This window comes from Exophiala mesophila (genome assembly GCF_000836275.1).
Source record: "Exophiala mesophila strain CBS 40295 unplaced genomic scaffold supercont1.3, whole genome shotgun sequence".
NCBI classification, from domain to species: Eukaryota; Fungi; Ascomycota; class Eurotiomycetes; order Chaetothyriales; family Herpotrichiellaceae; genus Exophiala; species Exophiala mesophila.
In genome coordinates, this window is record NW_015622506.1 from 2765883 (window position 1) to 2788965 (window position 23083).

The window sequence follows — 23083 nt, forward strand, 5'->3', positions numbered from 1 at the left end:
TTGACCGCTCGGCGAAGTTGCCACTTCTGATTTCAAGGCGGAACAACCAACTTAAGACGCCAGCACACATCCAGTCTTCTATCACGGGGTGACAGTGAACTCGCCGGATGGGCTCATTGATGTAGCAGCACGTATGCATGTTGGAGAGATGGGATGGAACCATAGAAAAGCCGGAATTGAATCTTTGATTGCTGTTTCATTTTGAGCACACGCTAATAATCAACTCTCCATGCCTCAGGCATCAGACATCAGCACATTAGCACAACTCTATTGCTGGTGCTATCAAGATGCATGTCCACTATGAAAAGACGTGCATCGACCCCTTCGAATTACTGCGCCGTCCAAGGGACAATTCCGTCGCGGCGCTCGCTCCAATTATTATGACATCAAGACGCCAGGACTACACAAGTCCCCTCCTTCTCCCTGCACGATGCAAATTATGCTGAATTAGTTGGTCATGACTTCGTACGTTCTCATAAACGCTCCTCCTTGTTGGAAGAGCCCTCTACCAAGAGAGATTCAATGCTGTGTGGTCTGGAGCAGAGGATTGGTTCACACATTGGGAACCCCTGGACCATGTAGAAGGTTCGTCAGTTTCAAGTTGATTGGGTGGCTAGAGGCCATTGTACATGGTGCTTCATGTATGGTGATTGTTTATTGTTCTCATGGCCGAAAGTATGAGACACTGTCATAGTATTGGATCACATGGGCTTGCTGGAATTGACCGACCGCCCCAGCGTCAGGCAGTTGGAAGCCGCGCTGCATCTCGGTTTCAACGAATGCTGCCGCCCGCTTGTACCGCTTGTCTTGATATTTCTCAAACACAGCTGTGTGATGCTTGCGGGGATCCTCGCAGCACTCCAAAAGGAGGTTGAGTAGAGGCTTCAGCTGAGAAAGGGTGTACCCTGAATAATAGACGTGGTGCGCAGTCTAGAACAGTTAGCAATTGAGAGATGTCTAGTGTGATGATGAGAATCTTACCCAGACTCCTTTACGAAGCATGAACCGCGAGAGACAATGCGAGGCTGCAGCGGTAAAACTGGGCGGGCTGCCAATGAAACGTTCATCCATCAGTGTGACCTCCAAGAAGTACTTGGCCAATGTCCTAGTCTCCAGGTCATAGTCGTCGGCCTTGCTGATCCTCCGCAAGAAACTCATCGGACCTGGCCAGCCAAGCTCAAATTGCAGCATAGTCAGCATGAAGCGCTCAGCCTTGAGGATTTCGTCCACACTGTAGCCACCGTCCACCATGTAGACAATCTCCTGCACTGATGGACAGTTGATCTCTTCATACTTGGCAGCGATGAAGATGGCAGTAGCTCCAACGAGTTGTAGTTTGGCCAGGGACACAACTTTGTTTGAGAGAAATCGGTCGATGTAGTTGACACAGAGAAACAACGTTTCAGGAAGAAGATTGAAACGATGGTGGACTTTGACCAGCCAATCCATCAATACAGATCGCATCGACCACTGGATCTCATGCTGGTTGTCCATGTAATGCGCATTCGGAAGCATTTTGACTTCAAGCTCTTGCATGTAAGCAAAGATTTCGTCCCCGTATTCTGCAACCATGCTGGTATCGTAACTTTCGTCTTCCACCTCTTCCGGGGATCGCGTGGCATCAACAAGTTGTTTGGCCGCAGCAAGCTCCTTGCGAACACGGTTGTTGACCTGTGGAAACAAAACGGCTGACACGCCTCCTGTTGTGTTGTCGCCTTTGGATCTGAATGATCTGGCGGTGACGAATCCTTCTTCTTCGTAATTGTCCTCATCCTCTTCGTCCCAGTATTCTTCAGGTTCCGCCAGTTGTTGGTCGTAAGGCATCTGAGAATTCACGGAGGCGAGGTTGCTTGATGGGTGAGCAAAGTTGGATACGTCGACATCTGTTTGCTCAGCTGTCACCACATGAACTTCACCCACGCGAGGCAGTGTCACCAGGGGGTGACGAGGCTCTCGGCTAAACACTGGCAACATGTTCTGGGCTTTTGTTGGTTCCGGGTTTGCCGTGGGTAATTGGGAGCTGTAATTGACCACGTCGTTAGACAGATGAGGCGGATCAAGGTGAACCTCATCCATGCTTGGAAGACTAGTCTCGCACTGCACTTCATTGTCCACCTTGATAGGCTCAATGATGTCTTGAATCTCCAAAGCTGGACGCAGGGGAAGAAGGTCATGCTCCAACTTGGTCAAATCGACGTTTGGGACCTTTTGGTTGATGGTGTTTGTCGTTTGAGAGACCTCATTTTCTTCAACGGCGGATGTGTCCTTGAATATGGTTGTGTTTCGTTTAGTCAATCTTCTTGCATTCGTTGGCTGAGGAAGAGCTGTAGGGTTTTCGACAGGGGCCAATTTAAGGAGGGTGGCTGCCTTGTCATTGTTTCCGCCCGGAAGGAAGGACTTCAGAGCGGATAAAGAAGTAGGTCTCTGGGCGGGCTGCAATAGACGAGCTGATTTGTGTTCGTGCAGGGGAGGCAGAGGCTTTGTAGAAGGGTACAGGGAGGTTTTGGATTGCAACAAAGAGTCATCTTTACTGGGTCGGCCAGCAGCAACATTGCTGACGTCTCCGAAGACAGTTCGCTTGGCTGCAACTTTCAATCCATAGCCGGTGGAGGCTGTGGTGAGAGCAGGACTCGACTTGTTGCGTTGATGAAGTGTCTTGAGAACGTGTCCTTCAGGAGGGATATTTTCATCGTTTCTGACGCGTAGACTACGCATTGGACGGGAAGCCTGTCGCAGATGGATGGTCAGTATTGAAATTTGATGGTTGCTTGGGCAGGCAGTCAGGGGAAGATCGGATCAAGGCTGTCACAGGCTGGATGCGGAATGAAGCTACCTTGATGTCCATCATGGCAAATAAACCCCACCAAGTCGGAGGTTCGAAGAGGTACACCGGGCGCCGAGGAGGACAGTCCTAGATCATTCAAGATCGAGGAGTCGCGCCCCTTTATTGTTGAGACGTGAGGAAGGTTGGGTCATTACCGGTGGTAGCGGATACAGAGAAAGAAAGGTAGATGGGAGGAAGAAGAAGGCCAGCCGGCAGGGTTGTGTATCAATGCAGAAGCTAGGCTTGTGTAAACTTCATGGCATAATGTGGCCTTAGCAACCGTGAAATCACAACATTGGAAATGAGGTAGAGTTTGGTAAACAAAAGCGGATGGCAGCTGCAGCGTGAATGGCTAGCACGGGCATTCGGTACTAATCTTATTCGGGTGTAGTGGACTCGGCTGAGCTGCGTCGCGCCAAGCCCGCTATCCTTGCTCTATTACAACGTCAACAACACGTCCTCCAGGATTTGACCAAAATGTTATTTTGACTAACCACGTACCTTGCTGGTCAACTCTACAAACCAAACTCGAGTGCTGGCTCATGACAGCGTTGATTGTTTTACATGAAAAACGATGGCTTCACGGGTGGCCTGGTTGTGGTCATAGCTCCAATATTTACATTATGACGTCGACGCGACGGGCGGAACGCGCCGACACGTGACCGAGAACCGGAGAAACCACTTGGTTCGGAACAATGTTGTCTTTCTTCTTTTCCGAAGGAGGTTTCCCACAAAACTCTCGTAGTCAGATTTGAATCGTAGGGACATAATGTTCCTGCGTGACATTGTACACGGAATACCGCGGATGCATCCTTCCTCAACCCCCCAGGTCAGTCTGATGGAAGCGTGAGTCTGTTTCCTCAGGTGATTGGTGCAGGTTGTCAGTCGGGTGCGAAGGGGGAGGTGGTCGACCTGTGTCTAGTAGTTTCATCCTTGATGCGATCGCACAAGTCATACGCTTGCGCTGCTCTCCATTCCTGGCGTGAGGAGGCAGTTGACTCAGGCGCGGTCAGCATGTTTTAACCCACGTGCTTTCTAGTCAACAGTTGCGAGTACAAGCTTAGGTGGTTTTCGTGGAAAGATTGGTGCGCAGGTTACACCATCGGCCAAAATGAGCAGAATGGCATTCGCTGCGACTTGATATACCTCACATTTAGTTTCAGATGAAGACTGATTGAGCTGCTTTGGCGTCTTATCGCAACCAGGATCGACTGTAACTGCTACAGGGGAAAGACCATGAAAAAGCAAGTTGTACGAAAGAGGGAAGGCTCCTGCGAAACAGGCAAGGCCCCTGGTGTTGACGGTTTGGCAATTCTACCTATCAGTACCTAGGTAGGTATGGCCTCTGCACTGCACCAACTGCGCATAATGATGATCGTAAAGGGGGATGCCGGATGCTTACTGCTAGGCTTCAAAGTGGCCCGTGGATTCGTCATGGAAACTTGGGAATGTGGGGATGTGCGGCAAGGCGGGTTGTTATTGGAAGTCAGATTGTTGCTGGACGGCGATTTGCAATGTCTCATAAATAGGAATGACAGCCGCCGAGGATATGTGAATCTGCACGAGCTTGACTGCACGTGCGCGTATTGCGCCAGGCGGATCGGAGGATGCGAGATTGGGTGGCTCAAAGTTGGCGGTTGAAGCCAAGGCAGCAAAGGAGAAGGCAAAAGGCAGAGGGAGTTAGAGTTGAAGACTTGCTTCTAATTATGACTATGATTAATGTTATAGCGAGATGGCCCAGGTAACCTGCCGTGTCCGCCCAATTGACCCAGTGTACGGAGTATTTGTCCATAATATCACCTTTTCAAATAGTGCGGTGACCTGGCACCTGCGTGCCTACAGAGTATGTGCCTGGGTAATGCGAGGCCCGTCAGGTCAGTGTGGGCGGGCAGAGCATGACATGACGGGATGTGACGGGGTCTGACAGGCTAACAGTAGGGCTAAAAGCCTGGCCTTTCCCTTCCTAGACAAGATCTTTGCCGCCGGGCTTTCGCACCAATATCACTGCCACTCGGCGAGAAAATACATTGCACGCCTGGCGATAGATTAGCCCAAGAGATATCCAAGGTCGGTCGACATGACAAGAGAGGATATTTGGACGGATAGAAGTTTACTGTCGTGTGTACACACTTGTGTGGTGGAGATGGACCCCGGGGGCTACCTCTCTGGGCCCTGGTGCTGGTGCTGGTCTGACGTTGGGCTGAATCGGCCAACAGACCCAAGCCTAACAGCCCGAGCCCGCCGCCATGGAGAATAATTGGCCGCCAAGGTGTGGATGTGATGGGTTGCGGGTGTGCCATCTAGAGGTCCTGGTGGGTGAGGGGTCCTGCTTGTCTGGTCTTTGAGTCGCTGGTCTTTGGCATCCTGATTTCTGTGTGGGTGGCATGGCGCACCTGGTCCAGGTCTGGTCCAAGTCTGGTCCCAAGACTGTCGTAGGCGTCCCCGCCATCGAGTGTCCTCTGCTGACTGCTGACTGGTAACTGTGCTTTTGCCTTTGTCGATTCCTTGCGCCGTGCGCGTCCGGTGCGTGCTAATGTGCGAATCTATCAGCTGCCATGTCCCAATGGCTGGCAACGACACCGCTTCGGGTCCTCGTTTTCTCATTATTGGCTCAGGCCAAACAAGCGCTATCAGTTCACTTTGAATGCGTGAATGAACTCTCTCTAGTCAACCTGTAAGCTTCCAGTCGGACCGCTGAAGGGAGACTTTGCCAACACCCAACAACTCCCATCCATCTTCTTTCTATCTTAGTGCAGTCTCCCATTATTAGGTAACTTGGCTGCTTAGCGAGACCCTCGAGATCTCATTTAGCCAGCGAGGCTCTCAAGGATCGCTTGGGCTGGCAGTGGTTCGTTTGGTCGCTTCCTAAGCAGTGGTTGCTTCTGCACAAATCGCAACCCTCCATATGCCCTGCCCGTGTCTTTCTGTCTGGTTCTGGTTCTGTCGTAGTAGTAGTAGTAGTTAGATAAGTCGCATTGGCGTTTCCCCTACAGGCCTTTGTTCGCGCCCTCATCCTGCGGGTTGGATCCTCTCAACCCTTTTCAACCAGATCACTCTTCTGTACTTTCTTCACTTTTCCGAGCCACACATTCTTGTGCGACTCGTCTTACTTGATCCGTATCTCAGTTAAAATTCTCTCTGGTTGACCGGCCGCCAGCAATTGGATTGGGTCAAAGAAACAGCCAGATCGGCCAGGGTGGGTCCCGTTTCAGAGCCCAAGCCAGGATCCATCCATCCTCGTCTTTGCACCTTGCCTTGCCTTGCAGTGCCTCCAGACAGTCTACTGACTACTACGGATTTCAGACCTCACCTCTTCTCTTCCTTCCGACCACCACTGCTCCTCGTCCAACCCATCATTCTTGGATCCGCCATGATTCTCCTATGATCCATTGTGCATTTGTTCAATCATCTAATCGGACATAGCAGCATCTTCTACTTCTTTTCTGTCCTTCTTTTCCACCTGACACCCTTCCTGTCCAATGCTCTGACCCTCGGTCATGCCTGCACGGTAGAACCGGATCGCACAACCACAGCACTTCCGCTGGCCTTTCATACTTCAAAACTACTCACATTCTTCTCGCTCGAGTCGGCGACTGTTGCCATAACTCAATTTTATCGGTAAGCTTACCCCATCGTGCCCTACAGCTACCACTGACCAGTACCCCAATCCATTGCCCCAACCCTGCCCCGGCACCCACCACAAGGACATGGTCCTCATTTTATCATCTCACATGTACTTGGCCGTAGCTGACTCCTTCTTCATCAGATTTTCCACAGTGGAGACAACTTAACCTGTTTCCTCCTGTTTGCGAACAGCCTGCGAACATCGGACAGCGCTTGGCTGAGCGTGCTGCCACCCCCAGGGTCGCCTTCCTATCCTACATCCTTTGCTACGTGCAATGCAGATCTCCAGCCTGCTGTCAAAAGAGGAGAAATTTGTTCCCAACATGCCATCTGCAAAGTCAATCACTTTTGAACTCTTGCTGGATGAAGGCTCAAAGACCAGGGCAAGAATCCCCTTGCGTGTGGTGCTCAACACCCACGACAGCACAGAGTCCATCATCACTACCGTAAAGAACTTCTACGGTATATACGATGGCCATGGGGTAAGCTTTGAAGATTCTTGGGGTAATACTCTGATCGCATCACATGACAATCTCAAATCCAATTCCACTGTCTATGTGCGAGCACAGCCGTCCAATGCCCACACAAATGGCGCTTACTTCAACGACAATTCGCATGACACCCGCCGTCGTCCAAGCCTGGGCGAGCCTTTCCAGGTGTTCCCTCCTCATCTGCGAGAACAGTCTCACTCGCCTTCTCGGCCCTCTTCTCGCCTCGCCCGGAAGCGAAGTGCGTCTCCCACCCAAGGCCGTGGCCGGAGAAGTGCGTCGCAACAGAAGAGAAACCCTCACCCTACTATCAGCCGTGGCTCCAGTGCCAGCGGCAGTTGTAATGGGGACAACGGTTACAGCGATAGTGAAGCTGGCCGCAGCTCCGTCTCAGGCTCAAGGAAGGCTAAGAGCGAACAATTTGCCAGCTCGGATATCAGCACGGCTAATGTTCTGCAAGATGGCAGACGTGGCCAGGCCATATTTGACAGTTCTGTAAGTGTTGTGGCATGTTCTCCATCCTTCTTTCGCTGACCATGCAACAGACCTTGCCCCTTTACCTGCCTCCTCAAGTCCCCGTGACTGCCTCCCAATCGTCCATCAGCCCTCAACGACGATCTCTTGTACAAGAAGCGCCGTCTCCATTCAGGCCTCCAGCTCAAAAGCTTTATGGCATTGAACAAATCCCAGTGTTGACTCCTCAAAGCAACGCACAGAATGTCCACAATTACGAGGCAAAAATTGAATGTGCCAATGACAATGTTACCACTCCAGTTCCGCAGCATGGTCATAGACTGCGTGATCGTCAATCTGGATACAACAGCAGACAGGGCTATTCGTCCAGTGGGGTTTTGCCAACCCCCGACCCGACTGTGGCCAGCTGCATCTCTGATGAAGATGTTGCCCGCACGTTGATCGCCCTTGGTGATGCATCCAACTACTCTCATGGAAGAACGTCCAACTCGACCATTGACGAAACCTTTAGTGGTGTTGCCGATGCAGCTTCTTCTACAGGAGCAACCAGCGACAGCGATGAGTATAGCGACGCAGAAGGTGGTCAAACAAAGTACAGCAAGTACCTCGAAGATGAGGGGGAGGACTATGACCATGATGACTCTACTCGTGATCACGACGAGTTCGATGGACCCCCAAAGACCAAGAAGATCAAGACCAAGCTGCACGATGGTCCGACTAATGGCTATCGGCCAAAGTCGAATTCCATCACAAAGTCTACCAAGATTGGCAAGGCTCGTTCAACTGGCATGCCTAAGCCACCAAAGCAACCTGTGCAGCCTGGATTGATGAAGGCACCCACCGCCCCAGCTTCCACGGGCCAGGCTCGCAAGAGCTCTGGGTCAAGCATCAATTTCCAGCATCAGCTTGGGGCCGATGAAGAGGACCTCTCCTCAAAACCTCGCTGCCAACGATGCCGCAAAAGTAAGAAAGGCTGCGATCGGCAGCGTCCCTGCCAGCGTTGCAAAGACGCCGGGATTGGCATTGACGGATGTGTCAGTGAGGACGAAGGCAACGGCCGCAAAGGTCGATACGGACGATGGGTTGGTGTTCCGGTCGCAAAGGCCGAGTTTACCGCGTCCGATGACGGCAGCGTTGCTGCGACAGAGTTTATCTCCAACGAAGCCACCCTCATCGATTCCGTGGGGAGCCCTGACAAAAGCAAAAAAAGAAAGAGGTGACGGCGGCATTGAGCCGAATGCGCACTGGATTTCACAAAAAGTTCGGCGGCTTACTTGGAGAGAACTGGGAGCTATTACGGGAGAAGGAAATAGAACGGAAGCACATGCAGCGCCGCAAATTGGAAGGACTATTACGGGTCGCGAGATCCTCACTCTCGGACCTGGACAGAACGAGATTGCCAGAAATGATGACTCGAGGGTTTTCTTTTGTGGTTAGCTGTTGTCGGTCTTTGTCTTATCAGGAACCCAGATTGAAGGTAAGACTTTGTTTCTGGCGCATGGGAAAGATGCTTGGGATTGTGTCCTACTGTGAGTTGCTGCGTCGAATTTCTGACACCATCCATCGGAGCAAGGCACATTTAGTTTTTGGACGTCATATAAGTAACTTCTACGAGTGTATGAAATGAGAAAGGCTCAATATCTAGAACTTGTCCCGCGATGGGTTATATGCTTATTGGTCGATAAATAGGCACAAGGCTGACAAGGCTGACAAGGCTGTCCAATAACGGGGTATGGCATGTGACCCAGAGTGACAAGGCTGAACGCCGAGATATCTCTGGGTGACGACAAGGCTGCGGAGTCGGTTAAACTTCGGATCAACCCCTCATAGAGTTACTGTGGTGGACAGAAGATGGACGGTCATGACAGTGAAAATGTTTGGCCTCCAAAAACCATGTACTTTTCTGTTGATGGAGTCTTGTTCACTGAATCGAATTGTCCACGACAACACTCTATTCAGCTTAATTCTTGAACTGTCGAACATGCAATTCACTCTCATCGTGTGAATTTGTCCACACAGACAGCATCATTGACAGACACTTAGCCTCAATTCTCTCACAGATTCTCCTAGACCATTATTACTTCACCCCGGCTACAATTCCTAGACTTCTTTAATTCCTGCCATCTCGCTTGAAGCTCACTCTATCACATACCAATGTCATGAATACCATCTACTACAAGGCACTGTGATTATCGAACCACACGAAGCAACGTCACCCAGCCCTCAATGGCTGACGAGACTCCCTCGGCTTCCTCGTCGACACCCAAGACAGCCTCAACCCGAGCCCGGGGTGCCAAACCCCGAGCGGGCATCCAGCGCAAGACCAAAGAAGAAAGAGAACAATATGCCAAACAAGAAGCCGAGCGACAAGCTGCTAGGACCGCCGAAGCCGCGAGGGGTGCGGGTGGACGAGGCGGGACGAGAGCAAGAGGAGGCCGAGCAGGATTGAGAGGACGAGGCGGTCGAGATGGAGCAGCCACGCAAGACTCAAGAGGCAGGGATGTCCCTCCAGGCTCTGGAGGTGGTGTCTTTGGTGCGACCGTTCGACAACAGGACACTCGACCAAAGATCATCTCTGGTGGAGTTGGAGAAATGCTGGTCAGTGGACAGGCGGGTGATGGGACAGGACAATCAAGGACAGCAGATGGTGTCTCGGGGGCGAGCGGTACTGCCTCAGGGTCAGGGAGCCGCGGCGGCGCCGTCAAACCCTTGACAGGCGAGAGCATCGAAATCGGCTCTGACGACGAACCTGAAGAATCTAAGCTAGACATTGACAGGATCTGTTTATCCGGCGATGAAAACGAAGACCCCGTCCTCGATGACCGATCCAAGCGAAAGTCCCCTCTGACACATCGCAAAGTAGCCGCTGGACTACGGCCTGTGCGAGCTCCTCGAGCACCTCGAGAAGAAGAGAAACAAATTGCAGCCAAGAACAGAAGAGAAAGCCGAGCTCTCAAGAAGACCGATTCCGAGCCACAAGGCGTGGAAGACGAAGATGTCATGGACATCGACGACCCTACCACCACCACATCTCTCGGTAAAGAACGAACCTCCAGCCCAGAAACACGACGACGCAGTCTAAGAAAAGGATCCGGAAGAGGGCGTGAAGTGAAATTCGCTAGCGAAACGATCGAAGAACGAGCTGAACGACTACGTCTCGCTGACGATGTTTTCAAACTTCGACAAACATTCTCTGACGACCCCCAGACCCAATATCGATGTTCTCGCGGTCAATCGTCATCATCTAATAAAATCAAACAAGACGATGAAGACGAAACAATGGATCTTGAGGCAGATATGGACTATTCCAGCCAGAATCTCCTTCTATTCCAACTCCCAGCCTTGACTCCATATCTCCACGATTCGCGGCACGAGCCGCCATCGCAGCCACAGGTCAAGGAAGAGCCTCGTGACGACCAAACCCACCCTCCACCATCGACGGCCAGCGCAGCCAAAGATTCAGACCCCAAAACTGGCACTGGCACTGGCCCTGATCGTCCCCTCCCTCCCGACGGCCTACTTACAGCAACTGAACCAGCTCGTCTCCCATCCGGTCTCGTCGGTAAACTTCGTCTCCATAAATCCGGCAAAGTCAGTCTCGACTGGGGCGGTACCGATATGGAAGTCCGATACGGCACAGAAGTCGATTTCTTACAGGATGTTGTATTGATTGAGCCTCCGGTGTCCTCGGCAGGAAAGACTAAAAAGGAGGACAGTGGTAATGCAGGGTTTTCAACCATTGTTAAGAACGAGGGTGGAAGTGGCGACGGGAATGGTCAGCAGGCAGAGGGGACCGATGCCGCGAATACAGATGAGCAAGGAGATGAGGATGAGGATGTGGGTGATCCAACTATCGGAAAGACCTATTCCTTGGGTCAAGTGCGTCGAAAGTTGGTCTTGATTCCAGATTGGGCAAAACTGTATGATTAAAATACCTACTTAGCACCTCAAAATCCCTTATGGGGGGATAGTAGAAATCCTGGTGGATACAGGTATTTCCCAGATTCAACCATACAATGCCCATGGTGTACAATATAAAACTATGATTCAATCTTTCGTGTAGGTGTATATGTTAGAATTGGATCCGAATCCGTAGTATTGTACTAAAGTAAATAGGTATCGACCCGTGCTAGCTAACCAATAGTTCCCACCAAAGTGCCCCAGACACCTAATGCTAGCTAGTTGCCTTTGACTCGCAAAAGGCAGACAGAACCGCCTGGATTTCCAACAAAGATTGGATCCATCACATCCTGTACATCAGTGTGACAATGTTCAAAGCATTCGCACCCCGTGAGCTGTTGTCTCATTTCAACACCCAAAAAATCCGGTGAATAAACTCCCTTTGTCTACCTAATGAGACATCTCATCCTTCTAGTTCAGACGTAATATTCCATAGCAATCAATAATTGCCTCTGACCATAAAACGCCGTGATCCATCAAATCCATAATACAAAAGAAAAGACATCATAGATGGTAGTAGAAGAGGGAACTTGCTACCAGTGCCAGCATTGCAAGACCTCCGGTTCTTGTCATTGGTGCGCTATTCTCGCTGACGCGTTGTTCCGGTTCAAGGTTCATTGGTTCGTCAGAATCAGATCCAAAGGAAAATGACTGGGAGTCCTTGACTGTAGGTTTATCAGCATTGTTAGGTCCGAAGTTGAATGGTGCGTTGTTGTTGTTGTTGGAGTCGGTGCTGGAACTTGAGCCCAAGGCTTGTTTTGAGCCTGGAAGACGAAGCTTTTTGGCAATGGCCACAATGTCCTGTTCGATGTCCTTGAACGAGGGCTTCTTGACTTTATGCAAGAGTGAAGTAAGTCCTTCCTCAAATTCATTAAGAGAAGGCTTCTTGATCTTGTGGACAAGAGTAGCGATCTCGTCCTCGATTTCCTTCAGGGATGGTGTCTTGACTTTTGCGACAAGAGTCGAAAATTCACCCGTTGCCTCTTCACCAGCCTTGCGAAGTTTGTGAAGGAGTTGCAGCAGTTGTTCTTCAGTAGTGGTCTCGTGTGCCGGGACCTTCTCGGTTGGGATGGAGTTTGGTGGAGAGCCCATTGGCGCTTGGGTTGGTAAACTTCTCTTTGTTTTAACGACACCGATTTGGCCTGTAATCGTTCCCATGCCGATGGAGCCCGTAAGCGTTGGGCTAGGCCACTGATCGGGGATTGGATTAAAGGTTTGAGTATAAACAACGGTGAGCTGTCTCACCGAACCACTCCGGGCGAAATCAATTTGATAGGTCGTGATAGGTGATACTTGAGAGAAAACAGGGGGAACTGCTTGCTGAACACCTTGTCGCTTGCGAAGGTCGGAGTCAGGCTCCGCATTGGCCACAGTTTGTATATTCAGAATCTTTTCATCGTTTATCGAGATCAGCGCAGGGGCTGGAGTGACTTCTTCAGAGGGAATGGCAGAAGCCGTAGAAGGGGCAGGGGTGATGGTTGTGAGAGGTGACCAGACGCGTGTGTCGAAGTCGGCTGGAAGAGGCTTGATCTTGAAAGGGACGAAGGCATTTGTGGCAGAGACGAGAGAGGTCAGAACGACCGCGCTGGTAATCTTAGAGTGCATTTTAGTGGAGGATGCACAGGTTTGAGGGAGAAGCGTGTGTTGGACTTGGGAAATAGGTCACAGAGGTTCGTGGTGGTCTAAGGGGGCAACAGCATCATCTGTTGCACGCGTGAGCTTTTCGGCGATGGTGGTAGTATTGATCGCGTCAAAGGTGAAGATAATCTCGGTACTCTTGCTTGGGAATCGTCTAAGAAGAGAGGATGTTATTGAAATTGAAATAGGAAGCTGGAGTATGACAGAAGTCAAAGACGATCCGCGGAAATGAGTTTGGCTTCGTCGCGTGCAGGAAGGTTGGAAAGCGTGGCAGGGAGAAGAAGGTGAGGGACCCTGTCAAAGAGAATAGAGAAAGTTGTAGCGGAGGAATGTAAATGTACTGCTGAAGATCAAAGGAATAGGATAGCTTAGAAGAAGAAGCCGAATGAATGATAGTGAGTGAGTGAGGAGTGAGTTGGTATACCGTAAGAAAGGGAGTTGCAGGCAAAGGGGAAGTCTGAAGCCGCGTGCGGATATCTTTCTTCGCCTGGAGAAAAGATGGTGTCGTCCCTAACAATCAAGACTGGGACTTGGCCAAGGGACAAGCACCACCCCCCAAGTTTGTGTCTCGGGCGCTCAGAGGCCGGGAATTGGAAGCAGATGGGGAAGATTGGGGCTAAGGACAAGTCAGGGGGTTCTTTGATTCGCCTGTCAAATCATATGTGCATTATATCAGATGAATGGCAGGGCTTGATGGGCAACTCTGGGGCCTTGAAGCCTACGATACTCCTATGTATGTCGATGCAACGACAGCCTCCCTGGGCCAACGGCTGAGGTTACTCCAGGCGTTTCTTCAGGGGGCCAAGCGGATGTGTTGGGGCATGGACAGGATCCAATCTTAGTGCACAGCCGCGTCATCCCCACCCGATCGACTGTAAGATCCTCTTCTTTAGGTTTGTACAATTGGTGTTTGTTCTTGGTTTCACCTTCGCAAAGGCTTGTCGATCAGACAACGGTACTCATACACAGTCATGACTTTACCTGATTCAGGTACTCAACAGAGGCTGCGCATAACAAGAATCGAAAGAACTCCAGAAACCAGGACATGATTTTCTACACCAGCACCGAATTCTGAGGAATGGAAATAGACATGCTGGTGCCCAGCTTGCAGGGTAATTAATCCAAGACTTAGGCGAGAATTATGCTCACTGGCCATGCTGGCGCAATCTCTGCACCCTTATTATGACTTCTCGCTATTACGAGATCTGATCACGTGCTCAGCATATTCTCATTCTATATCACGTGCGATATAGTAGAACAACAGTATATTCAATATCATCAAGCCAGTATTCATGATTGTAGTCAAGCTCTGTCTCAAATGTATATGGTCTACATGCAGCAATTATTACAGTTCAACGTCAACTGCACACTGGGGTCGAATAACCCACGGTCCATTTCATACTTCCCATTATAATGACCATCAGCCCCAGTCCAGCAGCAACGCTGACCAACCCATAGATCCAACCATGCCGTCTCCTAAGACCATGCAATTCGGCGACCCATGTGCTCACGGTTGTAAGACAGCCACAAAAGCCCTCCATTATGCCCTGTAGCACCGCGCATGAAATAGCATTCGATGCCCCAATACTGTTCGCGTGCTGGAGGTCGTAGGCCATGCCCAGCACCGCCGTTCCAAAGAGATTGACTGTGAAAGTTCCAAGCGGGAATGCAGGGATCAATCCATTCATGTGCTTTGATGCGTAGTATCTCAGAAGACAGCCCAGAGGTGCAAACACCAGCGGAAATACGGCTCCTGCCCGCCACCGTGTCTCATTGCCTGGTGGCCAGATTGCAAGCAGCACCGCTCCAAGCCAGCCGCCAAATGCGAGCAGGACACCGAGTGGATCAAGTACCTTGCGTAAAAATCCGAAGGGGATGGTTGGGGTGACGGGCTGTGCCAGTAATGCCAACTGCGCGCCCACCATCAGCGCAGCCAAAGAAAGTGCCGGGTGGACAATCAAGATAGCGAGCAGAGCCAAAAAGGAAAACCCTCCGTTTCGGGGAGCGATCACAGAGTCGACGTGGTATGGGCTAGTCAATGATGGCGACTGTAGAGAATTGGTCATGGCCAGAAAGGCGTCGCGGATGAAAGACGAGAAAGACGTAAAACTTCCACAGAAGCCTGTGGCTAGGCCAATATACAGTGGAATCGTCTTCTTGACCTTTGCATGTTCCGACAACGGTGCTTTAGGATCTGGTGCTCCCCATTCATGTCGAAATAATTGTCGATCTTCAGCCAGGACGCCAATGACGAATGATCCTCCCACATTGGCCCAAACCACTCGAGAAGAAAATGGTGAATTGGGGTAGAGAGTAATTGTCTCAACTCCCAAGCGGGCCAGTGTGCCCAAGAAAGAGAAGAATATCAGCCACGAAACGGTGTATAGTTCGAGGAAGAAAGCAGACGGCTTCCCCGACTGTACAGGCTTTTCATGCTGCCGTTTGTCGTTGTTGGAGGTTTGCTCTTCGTCCTGAAACTGGTCACGTGTGGCAGGCCCCTCTGGCAGGACGATCTCAGGCTCAAGTTCTGCCTGTGGTGTCGCTCGACTGAATCGGCGCTCGTAATCTTCAAGCGCTGGGTGACTGGTATCTTCTGGTGTGACTGGTTGTGGAATGGCAACTTCAGTCAATTGGCCATATTCGTCGTTGTCGGGCGTCTCGTCTGAATTACGTCGTCGGGCTTGATGCGGAGACAAAGGGGCCATGTTCTAGTGAAAGGCCGATTTACATTATGGCAGTTTTCCAGATGGGTGATGAATCAACATTGTCAGTTGGTAAGTTGCATTGGTGAGGAAAACGTTGGAGTGAGCGGAAGTGTGTGGTCCAGGCGTTATTTGTATTGGTGTTGAAGGTTTTGGCGGGAGTGAGAGCATGATTAAATCATAACAATACATTTAATTTTTTATCCGTGATAACAATGGCAGTGACGAGGTGCGGGGATTTGCCTGATGCTACAGGGTATTCTGGGTACCTCTAGGGATCTCCAGTACTTGAGGTATTTGTTTAATTAGTATCTAGTTCTGTACATCTATATACTATGTGCCTAGGTAGGTTGGTAAAATACATACACTGTCAATTTCCATTGCGTGTCTTGATTGTCGAGTATTACAGTATATGCGGACAAGTACTTAGAATAGATGACCACGTGAACGCTCCAGTGGCCGTTGTGCAGTTGTGCAGTTGTGCAGTTGTGCCCCTCACCTGCAGCTGACCACCAGTGACTTGTTAGTTGCTCCTGAGTGGCCCGCACCGCCCACTGACAGGCACAAGTTCTTTATCTCTACGAACAAAAGACACCCACACCCCCGCCCCGCAGCCAAAGATGCCATGGAACCAACCAACTGAGGTCACTTGCTGTAGTATTTGTACCTGCATCGCTTTCCTCCGCTCATTCTGCTCATACAACATATGATCTCTATTCTTTTTTGCTTCTCGTAATCATTCGAGGCTAGGAGTCTATATCTGTATCAATATCAATCGCCATGTCGTCCTCACTGCCCTCTAACGTTCATGTCTCCAAACACCCGTGTCTGCGTGCAAAGCTATCCCAGCTGCGATCCAAATCCACCACCTCGCGTGAAACAAAAGCCCTTATCCATGAAATCGCCATCCTCCTAGGTTGCGAAGCGCTTTCTGTACTGGACATTGAATCGCGAGGCACAGTAAGTCCACGCTTGGTCGCTAAGAGAATTCCATTGCTGATCAATGGTCCAGGCTAACCCGTTGTTTCTTATAGGATGAATCTCCCATTGGCTTTGAATATGATGCTGAATCCATTGATGTGTCCAAGATCACCATCGTGCCTATTTTGAGATCTGGTTTGGGCATGATTGATGGTGGGTGCCTGTCCTGCCTGTGCTCCCTTTTGCTGACCACTTCGACCGCAGCCGTCCAGACCATCCTCCCTGAGCCTGCCTCCGTCCATCACCTGGGCCTGTTCCGCGAAAAGATGACCTTGCAGCCGGTCGAGTACTACAACAACTTGCCTCAATCGCAGGAAGCAGTCGCCAAGCTGGCCATCATCACCGATCCTGTTATTGCCACGGGAGGCACCGCAGTAGCCGCCATCCAGACCTTAAGAGAATGGGGAGTTCATCACATCATTGTCCTTAGTGTTATTGGTGCATTGCCTGGTGTTCTCAAGGCTGCCGAGGAATGGCCAGAATCGACAGAGATCTGGGTCGGAGGTTTGGACACTGAGTTGACACAGAAAGGCATGATCAAGCCTGGTTTAGGCGACGTTGGAGATCGTCTCTTTGGCACCATTGGCAAATAGTTTGTGTTTTCCGTCTTAAGACTCGCGTGGTTGCGCTAGCTGGAGTGACGCATTGGATAGAAAGGATCTTTCACCTGAGACACATGAGGGCTTGATGCCCAAATAGCTTCTCAACCGTTCCCTCCTCTTTGAGAAGTGAGCACAGCCAGCGTCGCGCACCGTCAAGCTCTCTTGCTCCAAACTTGACAAGAACGAACCCACGGACATTGGCAGCAGTCCAAAGCAACCCATCCTGTACCTCGCCTCTTTTCGCGTCCGTTTCTGCCTTGTTCGCCTCACCAGTTGACTTGCCATCGGTCTGCGTCCAATTCTGCGCCCCAATCCTCGGTTCTTGAGCAAAATGCTTGATCAGGTATTCACCTAGCTTCTGTAATAGGGGACCATAGACGATCAACGTGCCCAAAATGCCTAGATCGTCGGTTTTGTCCACCAGACCAGAGTTTCCAAAATGTCCATCATGCAGCATGACTGCATCGCGAAGTAACAGCCGACCCTTGGACTGCCTGTCAAACTCCCTGACTTCATTTCGGCCTTTCCAGCTCCAAAGTGTCCAGCTCTCCCCTCGTGCTCGTCTACCTTCACTGACCCAGTCAAGCATCAACAAATTGCTGGACCCATCCGGTTCAACGTAGAATGTTTGCCTCTGCTCGTAGACGCTTTCTGCAAATGGCTGAGTAGGATCCGGGAGATAGCATAGAGCTGCCTGGGCCCCGATCTTGACATCTAATATCTGTTGACTGACCACCGTCCGTGTCGGTGACTTGAATATCTTGGTACTGCCCTGGGTCACAATGACCGTTCGTGTTGAAACATTCAACTCGGCTTTGAGATTGATATGATCGCCACCTACCAAGCCTCCTCCGTAAGTCAGAAGAAAGCAGACCGTCACCTGTTTGCCATCGCCAGATTTGTGGGCGTCTGGAGTAATGAGCTTCAGAGGGTATTGATAGGTGCATTTGCAGAGAACCTGCTTGCCGGGTGGGAGAAGTGCTACAACGATCTCGCCTTCGCCCGCGACCGAAGATGATGGCGCAAATGGCGAGCCCGGCAAAGGCATGCCCGGATTGCGGACTCAAGCACTGAGCTGCCGATGGTCCCAGCCCAAAATCATTTTCAACGTAACTTGGAGTACTTAGATCTCGTGTCCAGAAAACGAATGACAGGATCTGGAGCACGTGCTGTGTTGTATATTCTCTCAGCAAGTGCAATGAGAGAAACTAGAGATCAGAGATAGCTTCGATAGGTCTGGAAGATCTTTCCTTCTACCTGTCTTTCATGGCCTATTGGATGCTCGCCAGCTATCTTTACCTTTCAACGTATCGCCTGAGCGATGCCTACGGCCAAGACAGTTCTAGGCCGCATGCGCCACTTAGGCGTATATTTACTGTCCCCACCCACGCCTCTAGGGATCATTTCGGGCTCATGGTGCCTAGACCAGACCCCTCATCCTCTGGGAGTTAGGCGGGGTACTTCAGCCTGCCCCTTGGAACCCGTTCCCTCCAGCGGCCTCGTTCGTTGTTTCTCACCCCGTTAAAGTGGTTCGTGGTCGACGCTAAGAACTTTTGACCAACAACTCCTCGCGACGCGTTTACACTCGCATTTCCCCGACTCTCCTTTCCTTCGATCAACAGGTTCCTCCACCACACCGAGTCGCCATACTTTCGGGAGGGTTTGTTGCATTGTATTTCGCATCAGCCTTTGCGTTTCAGGTGCCCGAATTATCACGCGTGCGACCATTTGACGATATAACACCAGAATATTCCGCCCAGATCTGCCAATTTCATCATTTGCCGAAGATCATGGAGGTGGATGCCGTTGCGCCAAATGGCACAGAGGCCCAGTCGCGTCGCAAGTCCGGAAGAGTCATCCAGAAACCATCTATTTACTCTCAAGAGATCTACGATACCTCAACTGCCCCCAACGGCTCGACAAAGCGCAAGCGAACATCAACCACTCGCACCGGAGATCAAACAGACGAAGAGGACGAGGATGACGAAGACGATGAAACCGAGGAATCTGAAGACGATGAAAGTGAAGAAGAGCCCGACGAGGAAGAATTGAAGGCTAAGAGAAGAGCGCAACGTTCAAAGCCAAAGACAGCCAGACCTGCTGCAAAGAGAGCCAAGACAACAGATGGTGCCAGCACAACATTGGCCATTCGCTCAGCTACGTCAAAAGGAGGAGCAGGAAAAGGCCCAAAGACCCAGAAAGCGCGTGCTCGACCAAGCCAGGCTCATCAACAAGGCCTCTTCGCTGAAGTCTTTGGAAAAGGCCAATCGGCAGATGACGCAGCTGCGATTTGGTTCGAGTCTGTCAAGTTGGATAGTGTGACGGCTGTTCGAGATTTGATCAATCTGGTCCTCCAAGCAATTGGCTGTGACTCTAGAATCGAAGATCAAGATGTTGTCGATGTGGATTCGGTCCCTAGCAAACTGGGAGATCTGCTTGTCGAGTACGAGCAGCAGAAATCTCCTGATTATCCTCTCGTCTCAAAGCACAAGCAATATGTGGGATTCCAACATGTCCTGGAAGAGTTCTTCATCGCCGTCATCAAGGCCCTGCATGACTCGGAGTACTTCTACGATCAACCTGAAGTTTATGACAACATCCATGTGTGGATTGCAACAATGACTGGTGCCAACTACAAATCTTTCAGACATACCGCAACATTGGTGTCTTTGTCAATGAGTACTGCACTTTGTGAAGCTGCAAAAGAACTGCAAGATACACTACCAACTTTCAAGACCCAAATCGACGCCGAAAAGAAGAAGAAAAGCGTCAACAAAGCTCGCGTTAAGACCGTCGAGGACAACTTGAAAAAGACAGAGCAGAAACTTGAAACAATTGACAGCCAACTAAAAGACGCGTTTGACACCGTCTTTGTCCACCGATACCGAGACGTCGAGGAGAGAATACGTGCTCTGTGTGTTGGTGCACTTGGAAAATGGATCGCCTTGTATCGCAAGATGTTTCTCGAAGGCCAATACCTGAGATATCTCGGGTGGCTACTCAATGACACCGCAGCCATCACCCGGCTGGAGAATGTCAAGCAGCTGAAGGCTCTTTTTCAGAATAAGAACAATGTTGCTGCCCTGAGAGGCTTCACTGACCGATTCCGACCACGCCTTGTTGAGATAGGGGCCAGAGATGCTGATGTTCATGTCAGAGTCGAAGCGATCGAGCTGCTTGACCGGCTACGAGAAGCGGAGCTGCTCGAGCCTGATGACATCGAAACCGTTGGCCGACTCATTTTTGATAACGAGCCTAGCGTCCGCAAGGCTGTTGGCCGATTTTTCGTGTCGAATGTCGAAGACCTTTACCTCTCTACCGTCGAGGATCTTGACAAGGCTGCCTACGATGAAGCTCTCCCCGAATTTGATTCAGAGCTAGATTTTTCCGCTCCAAATCAATCTTGGATCAAGCTCAAATGTCTGGGATACGTGCTCAACCAGTTTGACAAGGATGATGAGTCTCTTGACGGTTCAGCCGCACAGCCGCTGTTGCCGAACATTTCTGATTCTCGCCATGCTCTTGCGACCCAAGCAATCTTCCCCTTCATGTCCGAGCTCCAACACTGGGAGACTCTGGCAGGGTTTCTCCTCTATGATCATTCCACCATCCCCACAGATGGTGACGACCAAGACGTGGGATTCTTGGTCCAACAGGCCTACAAACTCAGCCCAGGCGAAGACATTATTTTGCTTGATATCTTACACTCGAGCGTCAAATTGTACCTACAATCCACCCTCGACTCTTCTGCCAACAGACGCACCAACGCCTCCAAGGATCAACTGCGCCAGAAACAGGAATCTGCGGCTCAGAACCTAACGATCATCCTTCCGCAGTTGTTGAGCAAGTTTGGCAGCACCCCTCAGGCGGCATCATCCATTCTCCGCATTGAGCAGCTGCTTGATGTTGGATTGATTAATGATCTCCAAAGCGGCGAATTCACCTATGCGACCATCTTGGAAGACATCAGCAAACAATTCACCTCCCACTCAGACAAGACGGTTCTCGCAGCAGCTAGCGCCGCTTTCCGAACTGCTCGAAGTTTTGAACAGAGCAAAGAAGCAGCGGAATCCAAAGTGCAAGAGATCTGGTCAGATTCCATCACCACGCTAACGAACTTACTTGGAAACAAGCAGGTTTCGCAAAGAGGTACTCTGGCACTCCCTGTGCTGAGCGAGGTAGTCAACATTGTTTCGCGCATCACAGAACTCACTGGAATCTATGATTGTACTCCTGTGATCGAAGCTCGCATGGAGTCAGCTACCGGCAAGAAACAAAAGACAAAGGCCGGATCCCAGCAACAGCAAACCCTCCTTGACCTCTTCTTCCAGTTACTCAAGCGCGGCGAGCCAGATGAAGACACGACTGATGCATTCGCTGAGCCCGAAGACCAGCTTTGTCTGGCACTGTTGGAGTTCTTCTCACGATATTTCCGGTGGAAGGTCGTGGGCCTCAAGAACTCGATTGAAGCAAACGATGCCTCTCAGCTCAGCACGCAAGCCTTGACGAGCCTGGTAATGAAACGTGCGACCTTTGTGGAAGAGCTGTCTCCAATCATCAAGACCAGATCACCACTCGACCCAGTCCGTCTCTCCGCCATCATCACTCTTCTCGAATTATTCGCCCTCTTCACAACAGCCCGACACTTCCGACCCGACAGGGACCAGCTAGACGAAGACGCCCAGCGAAACATCAGCAGTCTCATCATCGAAATCCCCTCCGACATAGTCCAAGAAATCCTTCTCACACACGAAAAGTTGGAGAAGAACTTTGCACGCAAGACACGCCGCAAGATTGAGACTTCATCATCCTTGTCGCACAAACACGGCAAGAAATCCAAATCCGCCGCCGCCACTACCGTACATGAGCAAGAAACTCAAGAAGACATTGAGAAGCCACCTGAAGACTCTGACTCTGATTCCGACAACGAGAGGAACGATGCAGGCAAGGGCGACGCCGACTCTGACGCGGAAACATCTTCTAACGACGATGAACCCGTGCACGACAGCAAGACAGCCAAGAAACAAGCGGTTCTTCTTGCAGAACAGAACCTATGCGACGTGACGTCGAAGATCATCTTCGCCATTGTAGGCGGAGCTGTCAAGGGCGAACAAGCTTCACGGATCAAGAGCCGCGTTCTGCTCAATCGCAGTAAACTGGGTAAAAATTACGCTGCGTTGGTCGCATATCTGGACGAGAAGAAACAAAAGAAAGATAGCAAACGACCGGCGGGGGCCAAGAAAGCTAAGCAAGGTGACCTTGCAGCAACAGCGGCTAAGGATAAAGGCGGGAAGAAACTCAGTGAGGCGTTGGTGTTGGAGGATGATGATATTGAGGATGATGACGATGATGAGGCTGAGAAGACGACTAGGAGAGAGATCGAAGAGGACGAGGTTGAGGATCATGATGTCGAGGGCGGTGGTGATGATGACGATTCCAATGACGGCGAAGGCCAGGACGACGAAATCATGGGCGACTGAGCTTGTCGAGTGTCATAGGAGCTATGTTTTGACCGTGCCAAGTGGTTTTCAACAGCAATTGCTTGCTTGCCCGTTCGGAGACGGATTACAGTACAGGACAGAACTGTACAGCTGCAAACACTACTGCTGGCTACAGTGGTTGGTGGAGGAATTTTCTTTGACTTGTCAAGCTCTTGTGCTCCATTATAAGTCGATGAGTGCGTCAAGCGGATTAGTGGCCAGGTCGGATTTGCTTGCTACCTTGTACTTGAAATGTAAATGTGCTATGAATCCAGCGGTAGATGGGATTTCATTAGGTAGATCGGTACAG

The 23083-nt window shown here is 50.7% G+C and overlaps 8 protein-coding genes across 8 annotated transcripts; 4 read left to right on the forward strand and 4 right to left on the reverse strand.

Annotated features, from left to right (window-relative positions):
• Positions 1 to 164: 164 nt before the first annotated feature.
• Positions 165 to 3077, reverse strand: PV10_04585 (uncharacterized protein). Its single transcript, XM_016369155.1, has 3 exons — positions 2834 to 3077; positions 982 to 2727; positions 165 to 930 (listed from the first exon to the last, which is right to left on the reverse strand). Exons 1-3 carry the CDS (start codon positions 2846 to 2848, stop codon positions 664 to 666), a joined length of 2028 nt encoding a protein of 675 aa, XP_016224943.1. The 5' UTR covers positions 2849 to 3077; the 3' UTR covers positions 165 to 663.
• A 2767-nt stretch (positions 3078 to 5844) lies between these two features.
• Positions 5845 to 9057, forward strand: PV10_04586 (uncharacterized protein). The gene is made up of 3 exons (XM_016369156.1): positions 5845 to 6442; positions 6591 to 7431; positions 7482 to 9057. The coding sequence occupies exons 2-3, from the start codon at positions 6724 to 6726 to the stop codon at positions 8628 to 8630; spliced, it is 1857 nt and encodes a 618-aa protein (XP_016224944.1). The 5' UTR covers positions 5845 to 6442; positions 6591 to 6723; the 3' UTR covers positions 8631 to 9057.
• Positions 9058 to 9320: 263 nt separating this feature from the next.
• PV10_04587 (uncharacterized protein) lies at positions 9321 to 11420 on the forward strand. The gene has a single exon (XM_016369157.1). It carries the CDS (start codon positions 9637 to 9639, stop codon positions 11338 to 11340), a length of 1704 nt encoding a protein of 567 aa, XP_016224945.1. The 5' UTR covers positions 9321 to 9636; the 3' UTR covers positions 11341 to 11420.
• Positions 11421 to 11474: 54 nt separating this feature from the next.
• PV10_04588 (uncharacterized protein) lies at positions 11475 to 13686 on the reverse strand. Its single transcript, XM_016369158.1, has one exon. It carries the CDS (start codon positions 12973 to 12975, stop codon positions 11875 to 11877), a length of 1101 nt encoding a protein of 366 aa, XP_016224946.1. The 5' UTR covers positions 12976 to 13686; the 3' UTR covers positions 11475 to 11874.
• Positions 13687 to 14299: 613 nt separating this feature from the next.
• On the reverse strand, positions 14300 to 15858 carry PV10_04589 (uncharacterized protein). Its single transcript, XM_016369159.1, has one exon. The coding sequence runs from the start codon at positions 15711 to 15713 to the stop codon at positions 14367 to 14369; it is 1347 nt and encodes a 448-aa protein (XP_016224947.1). The 5' UTR covers positions 15714 to 15858; the 3' UTR covers positions 14300 to 14366.
• Positions 15859 to 16360: 502 nt separating this feature from the next.
• On the forward strand, positions 16361 to 17496 carry PV10_04590 (uracil phosphoribosyltransferase). The gene is made up of 3 exons (XM_016369160.1): positions 16361 to 16670; positions 16745 to 16844; positions 16896 to 17496. The coding sequence occupies exons 1-3, from the start codon at positions 16491 to 16493 to the stop codon at positions 17282 to 17284; spliced, it is 669 nt and encodes a 222-aa protein (XP_016224948.1). The 5' UTR covers positions 16361 to 16490; the 3' UTR covers positions 17285 to 17496.
• PV10_04591 (uncharacterized protein) lies at positions 17030 to 18478 on the reverse strand. Its single transcript, XM_016369161.1, has one exon. The coding sequence runs from the start codon at positions 18339 to 18341 to the stop codon at positions 17355 to 17357; it is 987 nt and encodes a 328-aa protein (XP_016224949.1). The 5' UTR covers positions 18342 to 18478; the 3' UTR covers positions 17030 to 17354.
• Positions 18479 to 19067: 589 nt separating this feature from the next.
• PV10_04592 (uncharacterized protein) lies at positions 19068 to 23010 on the forward strand. The gene has a single exon (XM_016369162.1). The coding sequence runs from the start codon at positions 19084 to 19086 to the stop codon at positions 22771 to 22773; it is 3690 nt and encodes a 1229-aa protein (XP_016224950.1). The 5' UTR covers positions 19068 to 19083; the 3' UTR covers positions 22774 to 23010.
• The last annotated feature ends 73 nt before the right edge of the window (positions 23011 to 23083 follow it).